Source organism: Corvus kubaryi, unplaced genomic scaffold, assembly GCF_017639235.1.
Source record: "Corvus kubaryi isolate FWS band 111438036 unplaced genomic scaffold, C.kubaryi_AGA036_p1.0 37398, whole genome shotgun sequence".
NCBI lineage: Eukaryota > Metazoa > Chordata > Aves > Passeriformes > Corvidae > Corvus > Corvus kubaryi.
The window spans coordinates 42,322,590-42,337,747 of NW_024581137.1; the positions used below are offsets into that span (position 1 = coordinate 42,322,590).

At 38.7% G+C, this 15,158-nt stretch overlaps 1 protein-coding gene across 1 annotated transcript in view; it reads left to right on the forward strand.

The window, feature by feature from the left end:
* MYO3A (myosin IIIA) overlaps positions 1-15,158 on the forward strand; it is a 114,183-nt gene that overhangs the window by 88,727 nt on the left and 10,298 nt on the right. The window contains 7 exon segments of the mRNA XM_042043160.1: positions 1,201-1,406; positions 3,518-3,629; positions 4,252-4,414; positions 5,059-5,145; positions 8,269-8,392; positions 9,202-10,120; positions 10,785-10,923. Of these exon segments, the coding sequence (XP_041899094.1) occupies positions 1,201-1,406; positions 3,518-3,629; positions 4,252-4,414; positions 5,059-5,145; positions 8,269-8,392; positions 9,202-10,120; positions 10,785-10,923 (1,750 nt within the window).

A 15,158-nucleotide genomic window follows, 5' to 3' on the forward strand; every position in this document is an offset into this window, starting at 1 on the left:
AATGAGTTAATTATGTTTACACTTTTCTGATACTATTTTCTGTAGTGGAAATCCTTGCTTAGATCATGATAGCTAATTCTCTTAAATGAAAATTCAGCTTCAGCCCCATTGATTTACTCATACACAGAAATCTATGGGTAACTGAGAAAAGCATATGCCACCTCAGACTGCATGGAAAAAAAGATATCCATTAGCGTGTCCTATTTGTGTTCAGTTGGCACACTAGTGATGGAGCTAATTAAGCACTTTGTTGCATGGTGCAGCTTCTGCCCAGAATGGAATTGCACATTTTAATAGGAGACATATGGCTCTTGACGTCCTACACTGGTTTCATGTAACCAACCTACTGCTGAGTTGCATTATCTCCTGGCTGCCTCTTTCTGTTGAGTCAGGTTGAATCTTGAGGAATGAGCCTGTTCATTTGTGTTTTAATAAGATCCTCCCATGAGGCAATTTTTCAAAACACCAGTCAAGGTTGTTTACAGTCAGATTCCCCTCAGCTGGCATGGGGAGCTACAATCTGCATCCCCTCCACTAGCCTGGTACCCTGTGAGGTGGGAAAAATGCAGTTTTGGAATTGTGATCTTGTGTACTTCTAGTTTTGCTCTCCTAAAAAGAGAGGAGACTCTCCCCTCTTGGCAGGGCAGTTATAGTATCACCATCAGTCTATACACTCAACAGGACATGCCAAGATCAGAGCAGTTCAACCAGCCCTTCTTCTGGGGTAGCCTTAGTTTCCTCCAGTCTAATGAAGGAATTGAAATATTTACTGGCTTGCTGCTCTTCCCCTTCCCATCCGTAGATGGATGATTTACTCTCTGGGTGAACAACAATAAAAAGAAATGGGCTGTAATTACCTAAAAAAGCTCCAAGATAAGCAAATAAATGTAACGAGTGTAAGTGTTCTGTCCTATGTTGGACATGATGGAAACCTGTGAGAATGTCCTGGATGAAATTTGGTACATTTATTTGGAATCAGTGTTTCTCTCAATAGTACACATTAGTAGCTTAGAGATCTCATAAAAGCTAGAATTGGTTTTGGGTCATTTACTTCATCTACTCTTAAAGTACCAGCTTAATGAAATGTAAATGGTTTTGAACATGATTCTGATCATATGAAATAAAATTTCAACTACACATGGACCTATATACAAGTTTCATAAGTATCCTGGTGACAGATCTCTTGTTACTTTTTTGCAGTATTCTCTGATGGATTTGTTATCCAAAATGGTTGTTGGCCAGCCTCATTTTGTCAGATGCATCAAGCCAAACAACGACCGGCAGGCAAACAAGTTTGACAAAGAGAAAGTGTTGGTTCAGCTGCGTTACACGGGAATTCTGGAGACAGCAAGGATTCGAAGACAGGGTTATTCGCACCGTATACTCTTCGCTAACTTCATAAAACGGTAACATCAACGTGAAGAAGCTCTTTTCTCTCCTATGACTGCTGTCCAGTGCTTGTTAAGCACCAGCAGTGTTTTTGGCATGGTCTTTGAAGAAAAATACAAATGCGTTTCCTGTGACAAAGAAGGTTATAGACTGGATTAGCATTGAGTAGTTCAGGCACAAGATTAGTGACCAGTTTTCAATGGATAGGGAAAGATGATGCATCTCAGGATGATTTTTCAGGCTCCCTGAGCATTTGGGTAAAAATTTACTTGCTTATGCTCTGCAAGTTTCTTTAAAGACTTGAGTTTTAGAAATGTAATACTTCAAATTAAAGTCAAGAATTTGGAACCACAGCATCCAAGGAACACCACAGTTTTTCTAACTCCCAACCTTCAGCACTGTGCAGCATCTGCTTGCAGCATCAGGGTAGATGATAATTTGGGATTCCTAGTCTAGGGCTGAAAAGTTCATTGAGTGCATAGTGTTGTTTAAAATGTTATTCCTAAGTGTTAGTCACTTATTAAGAAGCACAGTAATGAATTCAGTGTGGTTTTACAGTTCCTTTACCTACCTTCCTCTTCCATGCCAAAAATCTGTACTTCTCTCTTACAAATAAAGACCCTGAGTATTTGCCTCAATCAGAACAGAGATGTGTGGAATGGAGATCAAAACTGGGGAGAAGCAAGCACCATCTATTCAGACAGAAGTACTTAAAAGTAATAGTGCACTAGAAACAGAGAGCTAGCAGCAGAGTGCTGCAGGTGCATGACATGAGAGGGAAACAGCAGAGGGGTGGTTTTATAGCACTGTTTCTGGAAAAAATAATCCTAGGACTGTTGCTGTTTTGGAAGAGTGCAGCATGGGAAAAGATAGTTATCACCACAAGATGTGCTGTAGCTTTTGGTGACAGCTTTTTATAAAAAACCCTCAAACTTAAATGTTCAGGTAAAAGAGATAAAAGCAGTGAACATAATAGGGTAGCTCTCGAGAGGTCATGCCCTTGATTGCAGTGAGGCTGTGCAGATCTCTGGCACTGAGGACATGGCCCTCAAATGAAAAGGGATTTTTATTTAAATATCTGTCTTATTTTGAGGTTGGGGTTTTTTAATAGTTGAGAGTTACAGGTAGACCTGAGATAATGGCAACATTATTTTGTTATAGTAAAAATAAGCCAATTCACTGTGTTTTGCAAAAAGAAAAAAAAAAGGCACTGTAGGTGATAATGGAGAAATCAACATTGTCTCTTTTTTTATTATTCCATGAGTAAACTGTTACCATCATTTAAAGCTGGTAAACCCAGGCTTTGTGTTTAAAGGCTGAATAACAAGAAAAAAAGCAGAATGTACTGTCAGGAAGTACACATAATTAATGTAATTTTCTTAAATTAAAAAACCCAAGATCGATATGGTTCATTTAGTTATAGAGCATTTTGAAAAGTCCTGGAACAAACAAGAACTTTTCTATCCAGCAGCTGAGCTGGTGTATTACAGGTAATTTTTATGAGTGAGCATTGTGATCTCTTTTCCTAGTCAGAATTAATTCTGAGTAATGAGTTTGCCAGATAAAGCGCTTACAGATGATATGTCACAATGGTATTTACATGTTCAAAAGGATCTGCAAAGCTGATTCCAAAGAGGGAACAAGAGCTGGGATGCATCTCAGATCATATTAAGTATCTCAAAGGTAGATGGTCTAGCACATGACATAAGATAGGAAGTTTTCATTACATTTCTAAGTATAAAATAATATAATTTAGGCAGAAAAGCTTTTAAAATATTTTTATTTTATTTCATTTTTATATTGCTGCTGAAATCAGTTTCACAGAATGTAGAGAGCAGGAAGGGAACGGTGCACTACTCGGGTTGAAGTAGACTCTTTTTAAAAACCTTCTGGTGTTGATACGGAATTAAAAAACCTGCCAGGGTGTGCAATATGTCACTCATCCACTTTTGATTGAGTTTCTCAGTACTGTGTATAAATGACTGCACTTCCTTTCATGCTGTTTTGGTTTTTTCAGTGCTATGTTTTCTTTCATGCAACTGTTTTTATTATTTAAAAGAACGGTTTGAATGTATTTGCATGTATTATCCTCCATTAATCAAATAAAGAATCATGCATTTGTCTTTAGGTATTACCTCATCTGTTACAAAACAAATGATGATCCTCCAGTCAGCCCGGAAACCTGTGCTGCCATCTTGGAAAAAGCCCACCTTGACAACTGGGTTCTTGGAAAAACTAAAGTAATTTTTTAATATGCTGTATCTTCATCATTGCAGTATGCCATTGTTAACATATTGAACAATTTGTTTTCTCACCCATTTGGTTGGAGTAGCTCTTCGTCTCTACTTTTTTTAAAAAGCAGACTCCTTAATATACACCAGGAATGTGTTGGCAACCCTTATGCTGGACTCATTTTTCAGGACTTATGTGAGTTTCATGCTTGATAAAAGCAATTTAGTAAATAAACAATGGTTTAGGTTTAAAATTGGAAAGTGGAGAAATCGAAGGTTCCAGATTTGGATCACGTTTATGTAAAGTACATTAGATTTGTGAGGTAAACTGACAGCCTTGTAGTTTTGAAAACAGATTTATAGTTACAGACTGAAGATCTGCACAGGAACTTTAAAAGGTCTTCCCATAAAAACATTACTAAGCAGGGACTGACTAAAGATACTGAAGAGAAGAGTAAGGTAAACTAATATCCCAAACAATGAAAATGCTATCTCTAAGAATGATCCTTTAGGTACTACAGCTGAAGGGTCTGTTCATCATTTGAAATCATCTTGTAACTCTTGTTGATATTACATGGATTGAGTAAATAAAGGGCCTGGGGGAGTAACTATGCCAGTTTCTCTTTTTAAGGTATTCCTCAAGTACTATCATGTGGAGCAGCTCAATTTAATGCGGAAGGAGACAGTTGACATGATTATTTTGATTCAAGCTTATGTCAGAGGGTGGCTGGGTTCCAGAAGATACAAAAAGATAAAGGAACAAAGGGAACAAAGTGCTATTAAAATACAGTCAGGTAATAGCTTTAAAATATTTAACATTTTGCTTAAAGCTAGTGCATGTGTACAGTTGATAGATTAATGTGCATGCTGGATGTGGATTTTGCTCTTTTCCTGATGTTACATTTGACAAAATATCTTATACTTGGTCATATCTTTTCTCATGAAGAGAAATTTCTTCTAACCAGGTTATGACAATCTCTTTACTGAAATTAAATTTATCAATGTTACATTTTAAAGGCAATTTTAAGAATGGAAGGGTGTGATTGCACAGATGATACTCTTGTTAATAATATTCTGGCATGCACTTACAAGGTTGTATAATGTAATAATGAAAATAAAATATATTAACTGTCCTAGATAATAAGGCAAATTACCCTGTTGATGGAGGCATCAACTGAATTTTTTAATATTTTCAAACATCATCTTATTTTACATTCTGATTATCTTGTGTTTTGTATTCATTTAATTCATAATAACTTTACTCACCAGAAAATGCGGTTTTTATGTAGATTTACTACTGGTGCTCGTTTGCCATGTTTTTTAAAAGATAAAGCCTGCAAAATATTTATGAATATTTTAATAGAGGTCTGTAATTCCAGATTTTTTTAATTCTTTTTCGGACCTAGTGGATTACCTAATTTTTAACATCTCTTTTCAGCTTACAGGGGGTTTGTTGCTCGTAAAGAATACAAAAATGCAAAACATAATAAAAAAGTGGAAGAATATATTACCAAATTTCAAGCAAGTAAGAATTGTTTTCTTTCTTGGCTTTTAATGTGCTATCCATTCACAATATATTGGCTCAGATTCTGGCTACACTGATTGACTATGCTCATTTGCATGTTCTGAGGTATAATTTGTCTATTATGTGTCTATATAGAGTGGTTGTATATATATGGGGTCACTGTACCTCAGAGTGGTTTAGGGCACTTTCCACTGCTGTGCAGTGGGATGCTCAAATGCCATAGCAAACCTTGTCACTCCTAGTCTGAGATATTGAAGTACTACAGCTACCCAGCTATGGGTATTGTTGGAACCCACACAGCACTGCCTGCGTATCGTGTGTGTATGTGTGCTGCTCGATCAGGAATAGGGTTTGTTATGTATCAGTAATGGTTATATTTGGGAAGACTGCAAGCTGTAGTTTTATTCATGTCTCTTTTCTTTTTTGCCATCACTTTGTTTCTCTTATGCAGCCATAATGACCCTGGGCCCAGGTGTTGCTATGCGACATCCCTTTTTTCTCCCTGTACTTTGGTCTCCCTTGTCCCTGCAGAGACATCCCCAAGCTAGATGTAGTCTAGGCAGCTCTGAAATCAGGAGCAGAACAGCTGGAGAGACACGGGATCGAAGGCCAGGTTGGATGGGGCTATGAGCAACTTCTGCCCATGGCAGGGGGGGTTGGACCTAGATGATCTTTAGGATCCCTTCCAACCCAAACCATTCAGTGATTTTATAATTCTATAAAAACAGCTGGCACAAATCTGCACAGCATTTTTAGTAATTACAAAGGTGACAACCCAAATATAAGCTAGTGTTGCCAGTACCCAGGCTATCTAGATTTAAACGACCTCAGATACGCCTTCATGAGTATGTACCACCACCAGTGTTGCTTTTAATCATTGTCAGATGCATCTGTTATTTGCACTGGGCCAGTGTGTACTGAAGATCACTTCACTGCAGTTGGTGGAACTTCATTAGTGTAGAAAACAATCTAAAACCAGCATAAAATCCAGTGATGTGCCAAAAATTATTACGCATCTGAACATTTTCAATTATATTAGGATATATTAGGATATACATTTGCAAATGCAAAAGTATAAATTTACCACTTCACTCTGTTAATGTCCTGAATGTTTCTTTTTGTCCACCTTCTCTGTCATGTCTGCAGTTTCATTTCAACTTTCTCAGTGCAAAAGTAGCCAAAACTAAAATAAAGTCCTTTTTTACTTAGCTCTCTCCATTTTCCCCCCCCATTTATTTCTAAAGCAATACAGAACTGCTCTTCCAGTTTAAAAAAAAAGCTTAGACAGCTACTATCTCATAACAAACTTCTCAGAAAACCTCAAAGGTGAACTAGAATAGTCTAAAAAGACCAGATGCAGCTTATATTGGCATGTCCATTGACCACATAATTTGATTTGTTTCAAAATAACTCCTGTTGACTTGCTTTTATATGAAAATGGGAAGATAATTGGCTCAGAAATCCAAGAAACTCCAGAAGTGTTCCAAGTGCTTTACAATTTCCACTTTTCTAAGACCCTGTCAGACTGCAATATAAAATCTAATTGTACTACTTCCAAAAAGTATTTGTGTTTCTTTATCCTATATCCAATTATCAAGGTGTAATTTATGCCCATTTTATATGGTGCTTCTTACACTGGGATGAAAGCACCTAGTGGAGCCCCACCTGGCCTAAGTTATGAGTGGGGAATGCTAAAGCACATAAAACTTAGCACTAAGTTATATGAATGTGTTGGAACAGACTGCTTATGCTCCCTTCAAGTGAGCTTGACCTTTTCTCTGTGATGCAAAATACTCTCAGCCGAGTTGAAGAAAGAGTCCCATATCTACCATGTCCACAGGGTGTTTAAATCACCTGAATCCACTATCCCCATACTCTTGCTATTGCATTTGGAATTAGAGTTCAACAGAAATATTTTGACAAAGCACTATGTTCTTTTTATTTTGCCAGGGATTAGCAGATTTGTGCTGAATCCCTGGAATTGCAGATTTGTCCAAATCACAGCACTGTGGAGACTGTGACAGTTCCCATTAAGAAATTATTTGCAAGTTCAAAATTTTTTGAAACAACATTCTGAACACAATTTAGTTTCTGATTAAGACACTTCAGTGTAGATGTCTAAATGTGATCTAGGTGTCTAAACTGCTAAATAGTCCGTAGAGCCTAGGGTTTGATTAATTTTATTCAAAATCAGCAAATGCTCAGCTCATTTGCCCTCATACTGGTATCTAGTGTCATTCAAGGTGCCCTGGTTATCTTGTCTGGCCTCCAGCTTTCTTTCACGTGATATACCCAACTTTTCCTCTCCACAAAGTCCCATCTGTCCTGTTCTTTCCGCCAGCTCCACGTAGATGCCTTGTTATCCTGGAGCACTTCAGGTGACACCAGATACCAATGTGCCGGCAATGGCATCAAGGCCCCATCTACATGGCTCAGGGAAGGCCCACGTTTGAGTCCTTATTTCTGGTTCAGACCAGAAACTTTAACTTGTGCCTCCCACGAAGCACAAGTAGGGAGTTTCCCTGCCACAGTGCACCTGGTTACTGTGGAGCTTAGCACATCTTTCATGCTGAACGTTTTTATTTTGAATAATGAGTCTTTGCAGAAGGAGCATGAGCTAAGTCTTCTGTAACTGCTGTAAATAAAATTTTCAGTTTCTCTCTGATCTATTGAATGTTCAGCTAATTCCAAGCCTGTGTCAGTTGACAGCCTGGTAATATCTATATGCTGATAAGAAGGCATTTTCCAGGGAAATGAAAGACAGAGTCAAATCAATTGCCTGAATCAGGCAAAGCAGGTTCAAAGAGCTCAGAGTACTGTGTTCTAAAGGCACTTCTATGGCTCTGTGCTTCTGTTTTATTCTGTATCTTCCTATATTTTCTTTAGTCCAATAAAATATGAAGAAAGAGCTTGTTTGTATCCTCATGTAGAATGGATACAGCTTTCCAAAATCTCAAAAAGTTTCATGGGAATAATTACAGATAAAACATAATCATAATAGGCACCCTGGTTTGTATTTCCATATTAGCTTTTGTTTAATGCTGTTAGCATTTGACTGTCTGAAATGTGTGTGACACCCATTGCTCGTTGCCTAAGGTTGTTTTGCATTACAATTTGTATCAGTTGCCAGAGGATACTTACTCAGGAAGAAGAGAAAAGAACTAACTGAAACAAGAAACAAAGCAGCAATAACAATTCAGTCTCACTACAGGGGATATAAGGAGAGGAAGGTCTTCAAAAGCAGGAGGTAGTGTTATTTTCTCTTGTCTCACTCAAATGTGTCCCTTTCCAGTAATTACAGTACTGAATAACAACATTATAAACTAAGAGTGAAGCAAATTAGGATTATTCTAGATATGTATGCAGCAGTAATGTATATTTATGTGGAGGTTTTTAATGGCAGTAGCAAATTTTCTCATCTTTTCAAACCCAAGGAAAAAAGGCATATTTAGGAGAAAGATCAACAATACTGTACCTACCTGTAGTGTTAATGTAATCCATAGATGAGGCTCTTCTTGGAATTAGCTCATAATAAAAAGTGTTCAGACAAGAGTGAGACAGATATCTGCAAGGAGCTATTCTCATCTTAAGTCACTGTTCAAGATAAGCAAAGGTGATGACAGAGGAAACACAGAATACCTTTAGGATTGTGTGTATTTATACATTCTTGAGATGCTCAAAGGTTTATGCCTTATGTTTTTGTTAAAATTTAAATTAATTCTTTACTGTTTTATCAGCCCTCAAACAGCCTACATTGTCTTCCTGGCAATTTTCCGTGAAGTTTAACAGGGATGTCCCTTTTCACTTAAGAGATGATGATGTTGATGATAATAATATCATCCTTCTTCACTTTAAGAGACAATAATAATAATAATAATAATAATAACAACAGAAATTGCTACCTTTCATGCAAGCTATAGGCACTAAATCTTTCGCATGTTGCAATGTATCAAATTGCCAGTTAGTACACAAAGACCACCAAAGATAGTTGTAAAATTGTCTCTCTTCTGCATCTTCTTCAGCTGTAATTTTTGCCCAAAACTCTGTTCCATTCAGGGAATCACTTAGAAAGCAAGAAATTGAAAATGCAGCATCCATTAGCAAGAAGGAAAATGTTGAAGAGCCTCAAGATCCTGAGGAAAGTCCAACTGAAGTGAAGAGTGCCCTCCCTAGAACAGAAGCAGAAGCAGGTGCCGTAACAGAAGATGAATTATCTGCTGTGGAATTCCTTGAAGCACAGCTGCAGCCAGCTCAAAGTGATACAGTGGAAGAAGTGGTAGGCGAGGAGACTCAAGATGAAGCTGATGCTGTCACTGACAGCAAGTGCTCTGGGTACAGTGTCACAGGGAATGTAGAGGAGCCACAGCAAACATCTGCTGAAGGAGAGGCGCCTTCTGTGAAGCAGAACCCGGCAGTAGAAGATATTAGTGAAGGTGAAGAACAGGACTCTTTGGAAAAGTTACCCAGAAAATCTTCTGTCAAAATCTCAGCTGAATCTAGACCCCAGCAAGAGCAAGATAATCAAGACATACTCAGTGCAGACTGGCAAAATCAAGAATCTACTGTGGTCCAGCCCAGGGCTGACAGGGATGTGGAAAGAAACCACCTAAAGCGTGAAGCAGGGATGCCTACAGGAGGTAAAGGAATCACAAGAAAAGAGTCACTAAGAAGAGGCTCATGGAAGCAAGCTGAGGCAGAAAAACAAGGTTCAGAATACAAAGAGAAGGCAGCAGTGGTAATTCAGAGCAATTACCGGGGTTACAGAAGGAGGGGACAACTCAGAAAAGAAGGAAAACTACCTTGCAAAAGTCAAGAGAAAACAGTAAAGGAGCCAACAGAAGCAATACACGTTCAAAATAACAATCCCCAATCAACGAAAGGTAGGGAAAGCATCCGTACAGAGGTCGAAGACTCTAAGACGCTGAAGGGAGACCCAGAGCAAGAGGCTTGTGATTTGGCAGCCTTTTCACGACAGGTAAGAAGCTTGTAAGCAATGTATGTTGACCATAATACTCTGAGCAGTGACAGAATGGCAAAATTATTTAACTGACTTCGATGGCACCAAGGTTTTGCTCTCTAAACTAAGATGGAGATTTTGTAATGCGTTTTCCATAAAAATGCCTATTTTGGTTTGCAAGAGAAAATAGCGTTTTCAGAAAGGAGGAAAAGACAAAGAGTACTGGCAAAAATAGTATTAATCTGATTTATGTTAAATGCAGAAGCTTTGCCTTTGTTGAAATGTTTGTTTACCCATCAAGGTCCCTAATTCAGTAAACTTGTGAAATGTCCCTGTAAATGAAGCTAAGGTTGCTGTGCCAATGTCAGAGACTTGCACATGTGCAGAGAAGTATGCCTACAGGTGTAGAAGCAATCTTGCATCAGCAAGGCACCATCTGCTCACACATGTGAACCAATAAGAAGTAGCTGTAGGACTGGACTGCAGTGTGGAGTTTCCTGTGGCTCTTTTTTTTCCTATCTTCATTTTTTTCAGGAGATGAGGAGGTAAATGTGGTAGGGGTGTACACTGCAGTAGGTGGAGCAATACCTTTTAAATTAATTCTCTAGTCCACTCTTTTACCTTTGATTACCTTGGAACATGTATCTGTATTTCTAGAATAACGTAAAAATGTCTTTTTCAGATATCAAAATTATCTGAAGATTACTTAGCATTGCAGCAAAAACTGAACGAAATGATATTGTCCCATCAGCTGAGACCCGTGATGATGTCCAAAGATAAGCAAGCTAATGGCCGGCTTTCTTCTCATGTTTGTCAGTCAGGTAATGTTTAACCTAACTGTTAGCAGAATTTTCATTTGTAAACAGGATGGGCAAGAAGCTACTCCTCGTCATGTTTTAAAGGCCAGGGAACTGGTAGATGAGTTAACTCCAGCTGCTCATATTACTCAAGCTGTGTATTTTTGTACTAAGCCCCATATCAGTACATGGCTGGAACACAGTTTCCAAAGAAATATCCAAGCCTGGTTGGGATTTATGTAGTTACCATTTTTCTTGGTGTTTTGTTTCAGTGCTGCTTAGGATTACTGAATGAATCTTTGTGAGACCTAGACACAGAATGTCTAGGAATACTTTTATTTAGTAAAAATTCCATATCGGCTCTTTTTAACTCATGTCACTCAACTGTGCTATTGGTAGGATATGGGACTGTGCTTTAAAAACAAACTGTTTTTTAGGTAATATGTCAAGCAATTTACTAAAGTTTATCACATATATGCTGAGGACCTTTTCAGCTAAATGAGGCAATGAGACAAGCAGGGTTTTCATCCAGGATTCCTCCTGCTGTAGGCTGTCAAAGCACTATTTACGGGAATTTAATGGGCAGGCTTTGCAAGGAAAAGGGAGCCTGTATAGCACTGGGTGAGCAGAGCAGTATGCACCAGACAGACTTTCTTCTTTGCAAGTGAGTGGTCAGCCAGGGAGCACTGGGGCGTGGGACTGGAGAAAAACAGGGTAGTCAAGCACTGCTGGCTGGTGGCTTTTGGCTAAAAGAATGGCCCTTTGGGCACCATACAGCCAGGATGTGGAAGATCTGTGTTGGGAGTTGCTCAGATTCATGGCAGAGCATAAGATGTGGGAGGTCATGGAAGTGAAGTACAGCCATTTTCCTTAAATATCCTCTCTTAAAAAGCAGTCATTTCTCAAGTGACCAGACTTGAGAAATGAGAGGTGCTGGAGTGAGTCCAGGGAAGGGCAACAAAGCTCTGAAGGTGAAGGGTCTGGAGCACAAGTCCAATGAGGAGCAGCTGAGGCACCTGGGGATGTTTAGTCTGGAGAAGAGGAGGCTCAGGGGTGACCTTATCACTCTCTATAACTGCCTGAAAGGAGGGTGCAGCCAGGTGGGGGTTGGCCTCTTCTCCCACGCAACCAGTGACAGGACGAGAGGACATGGCCTCAAGCTGCACCAGGGGAGGTTCAGGCTGGATATCAGGAGGAATTTCTTCACCAAAAGGGTTGTTAAGCATTGGAATGGACTTCTCAGGGAAGTGGTGGAGTCACCATCCTTAGAGGTGTTCAGGAAACAGCTGGACATGGCACTTCATGCCATGGTCTAACTGGCAAGGTGGTCAAGGCTAGACTTGATGATCTTAGAGGTCTTTTCCAATGTTTATGATTCTGTGATTCTGTATTAGTGTCATCCAGAGACTGAAACTGCTTCCCTCAGTGGGGCCATGGGACTTACTCTGCTGTACACAATCGGAAAGTTCTCAGTCTCTTGCAGTTTCAACTTGTAGGTCTGTGCCAGAGTAATCCCTCTATTTTTTTCCAGATTGCTAAGAATTTGCAGCCATCAGCAGTAATTTCCAAATCTGGCTGTGTTAAACATCCCATGAATTAAAAATACTTAAAAGTTACTAATCAGAATGTTGAAGAGCAGTGCTTTTCTCTGTGCAAATTCCAAACTTGAGTAGTTACATCCTCGTGCTGTGTACAATTAGAACAGTAAAAAGGTACGCACATAAATGTTGTAAGCAGTAGTACCCATTCGCTTCTTATTATCAAATCCTGGAATTCCAGTTGCTATATTTCCATTTCTTCTGATTATTTTCAACTGCCTCTACAAAACCTATACAATTATTGCTTTTCCTCTTTTTTTCCTTCCTGCTTAATTCTGAGCCCAGCTTTATACTTCTGTCTCCATAAGATGTGGAACAGCTCTAAATCAAACATGTAACATTTCACTTAAATGACCTGAAGATGGCTTTGTCTGTTTCTTCAGGTGGCTTAATAAATAGAGACCTTTTGTCCCTTAGATGTTTATCACAGCTGTAACCACACTATTTCTCCAGTCTTCAGTACAAAATCTGTTGTAAGTTATAGTTAGTTTACATTAGCCTCCACGAATGTTGATTCCTCAAGACTGCTGTCTTGCAAGCTCATCATTGTATGTCAGAATGTGCAGACACAGTTCAACCTAAAGGGCTGTTGATACTGATTCATGTTTATTCGAACATTTCTTGCTCATCCTTGAACGTTTCAAGCACATGCAGCTCTCCTCAGTTCCTGTAGTTTGTGGTGGTGTCCAGGATACATATAAATATTGTATAAACATTTCAGCATATTTGGAGCTTTCAGTGAAGCCTGAGTATGAAAGTATTCATATGTTGTAGAATTGAGGGTGTATGCAACTTAGTAGGAACCTTTGTGGTAGTGCTAAATGAACTAGCTGAGATACTGGTAGGAATAAAGAATTTTTCTTGGATTTACTAAACCTTCTTGAATGTTATCTGGCAGCCGCACTGTTCACATGCCTTTCCTGACCTTTAACTCTGTATTTCATTTATTCTCATGGAGAACAACTTTAATGTTTATTATCATCACTGGACCAACCTCTTTTTTTTTTTTTTTTGACTAACCAAGTACTGACTGGATACGCTTGGGAAGTCTGAGGAGGAAAATCCCCCTATTCCAACCTGTTATTCAATCTGTCTTCCTCCTGGTAAACCCTTTAAAAAGCAATGTCTGTGTTGCATCAAAGTTTCCAGTTTCTCCTACGTGTTGCTCCTAAGGTGTGTCCCAGCACTGACAGCACCTCTTCAGGCAGGTACAACAGCAAGGTGTGGGCTGGCGGCGGAGATTAAAGTCTCAGCACAGTCCTCCATTCAGCTCCTTAGCTCTGCTAATGATTAGCTGTGATGTAACCTTAAGCAAGTCTCGATGTGTCTTTGTGCATCTTATTTACCCTTCTAGGAGGATAGGGATGATAGTGCCAACCTGGCACTTCTGAAGCACTTCGACAGCTACAGTGTGAATGGGTTTTGTACCACTGTTGTAAAATACCTATTTAAATGACTGTTAGAAGGGAAACATCAGTTTTCCTTTTACATGTAAAGCACAGGTCTTGCTAGACACACTTGAAGTCTTAAGGAAAAATAAGCTACAAGATACTTTACTATGGAGAGATTGGACTTCAATAAAAACCTTTTCTTTGTCATGGAATACAGAAGCAACATAATTGCCCTGTTAATAAATTAATTATTTCACTCCTCCCTTCTGCTTCACTGCCTCCTGCAGAAAGGTATAGGCCATCTGGAAAACAAGCCCATCAAACTCACCATTTACCAGACTTGTGTATTTAATTTGCACCCCCAACCTTAAATTTTACTAAGTAAATGATTTCCGTATTTATCAGAAACTAATAAAAAAGCAAATTTTACTTTGTATTATCCAATACAAATAACTACCACATCTGCTGAATTTTGGTAGCAGTGAACACAAATCTAAGTGCAAAAGGAAATCACAGCTTCACTTTCTGGTGAAACAAAGAAAGCAAAACCTTACTGTGTAATTTGGAGGCAAAACTCAGAAATGCATTTTCAGCCCTATATTTAATTTTTAAAAGGAACAATGGAGGTCCAAGCTTAGAAGGCTGCCTGCCCCAACATGGTATTTCTGTCCCCTCAATTCTTTTGCACAGCTTATACATATGTACAACACAAGAGTTGAGCTGAAAAGCTTTTTTTTTAACTGAAACCTTTATCATTGTCAAAATGGTATTTTTTGAATGTAAAAAGCAGTCTTCTTTGCAGAGCACACAAGTATACAAGTCATTTAAGTTGGAATAATTGTAATCTAGAATACAATAATGCTTTATCTGTTTGACACTGATGAATTAAATAATGTAACAGCATACACAGTGGTGAATTCTTAGGGGACAGTAAAAAATCTTTAGGCATTATGAGAACCTTTTCATTGGGATTTTCCTAGAGCCCCCAAATTGGCTTCATTTCTTTTTTCAGATTTTCATGATCTTTGACAAATTTTTTGAAAATATCCTACAGACAGGGTGTTAGGTGTTTCTATTCAACAGCACTGAATTTTAAGGATTTTTTTTAAGGTAGTTGTGCTGGTTTGGACAAATTTGGAGGAAAATATCCTCTGATACAAGGCAGGTTACAACCATCCTTCCCCTAAAGGTTCAGGAAAAAATAAATTTTCCTCGGAGGAAAGTGAAAGAGATAAAAACTATTTATTTAACAAACACACAGGAAAAGGGT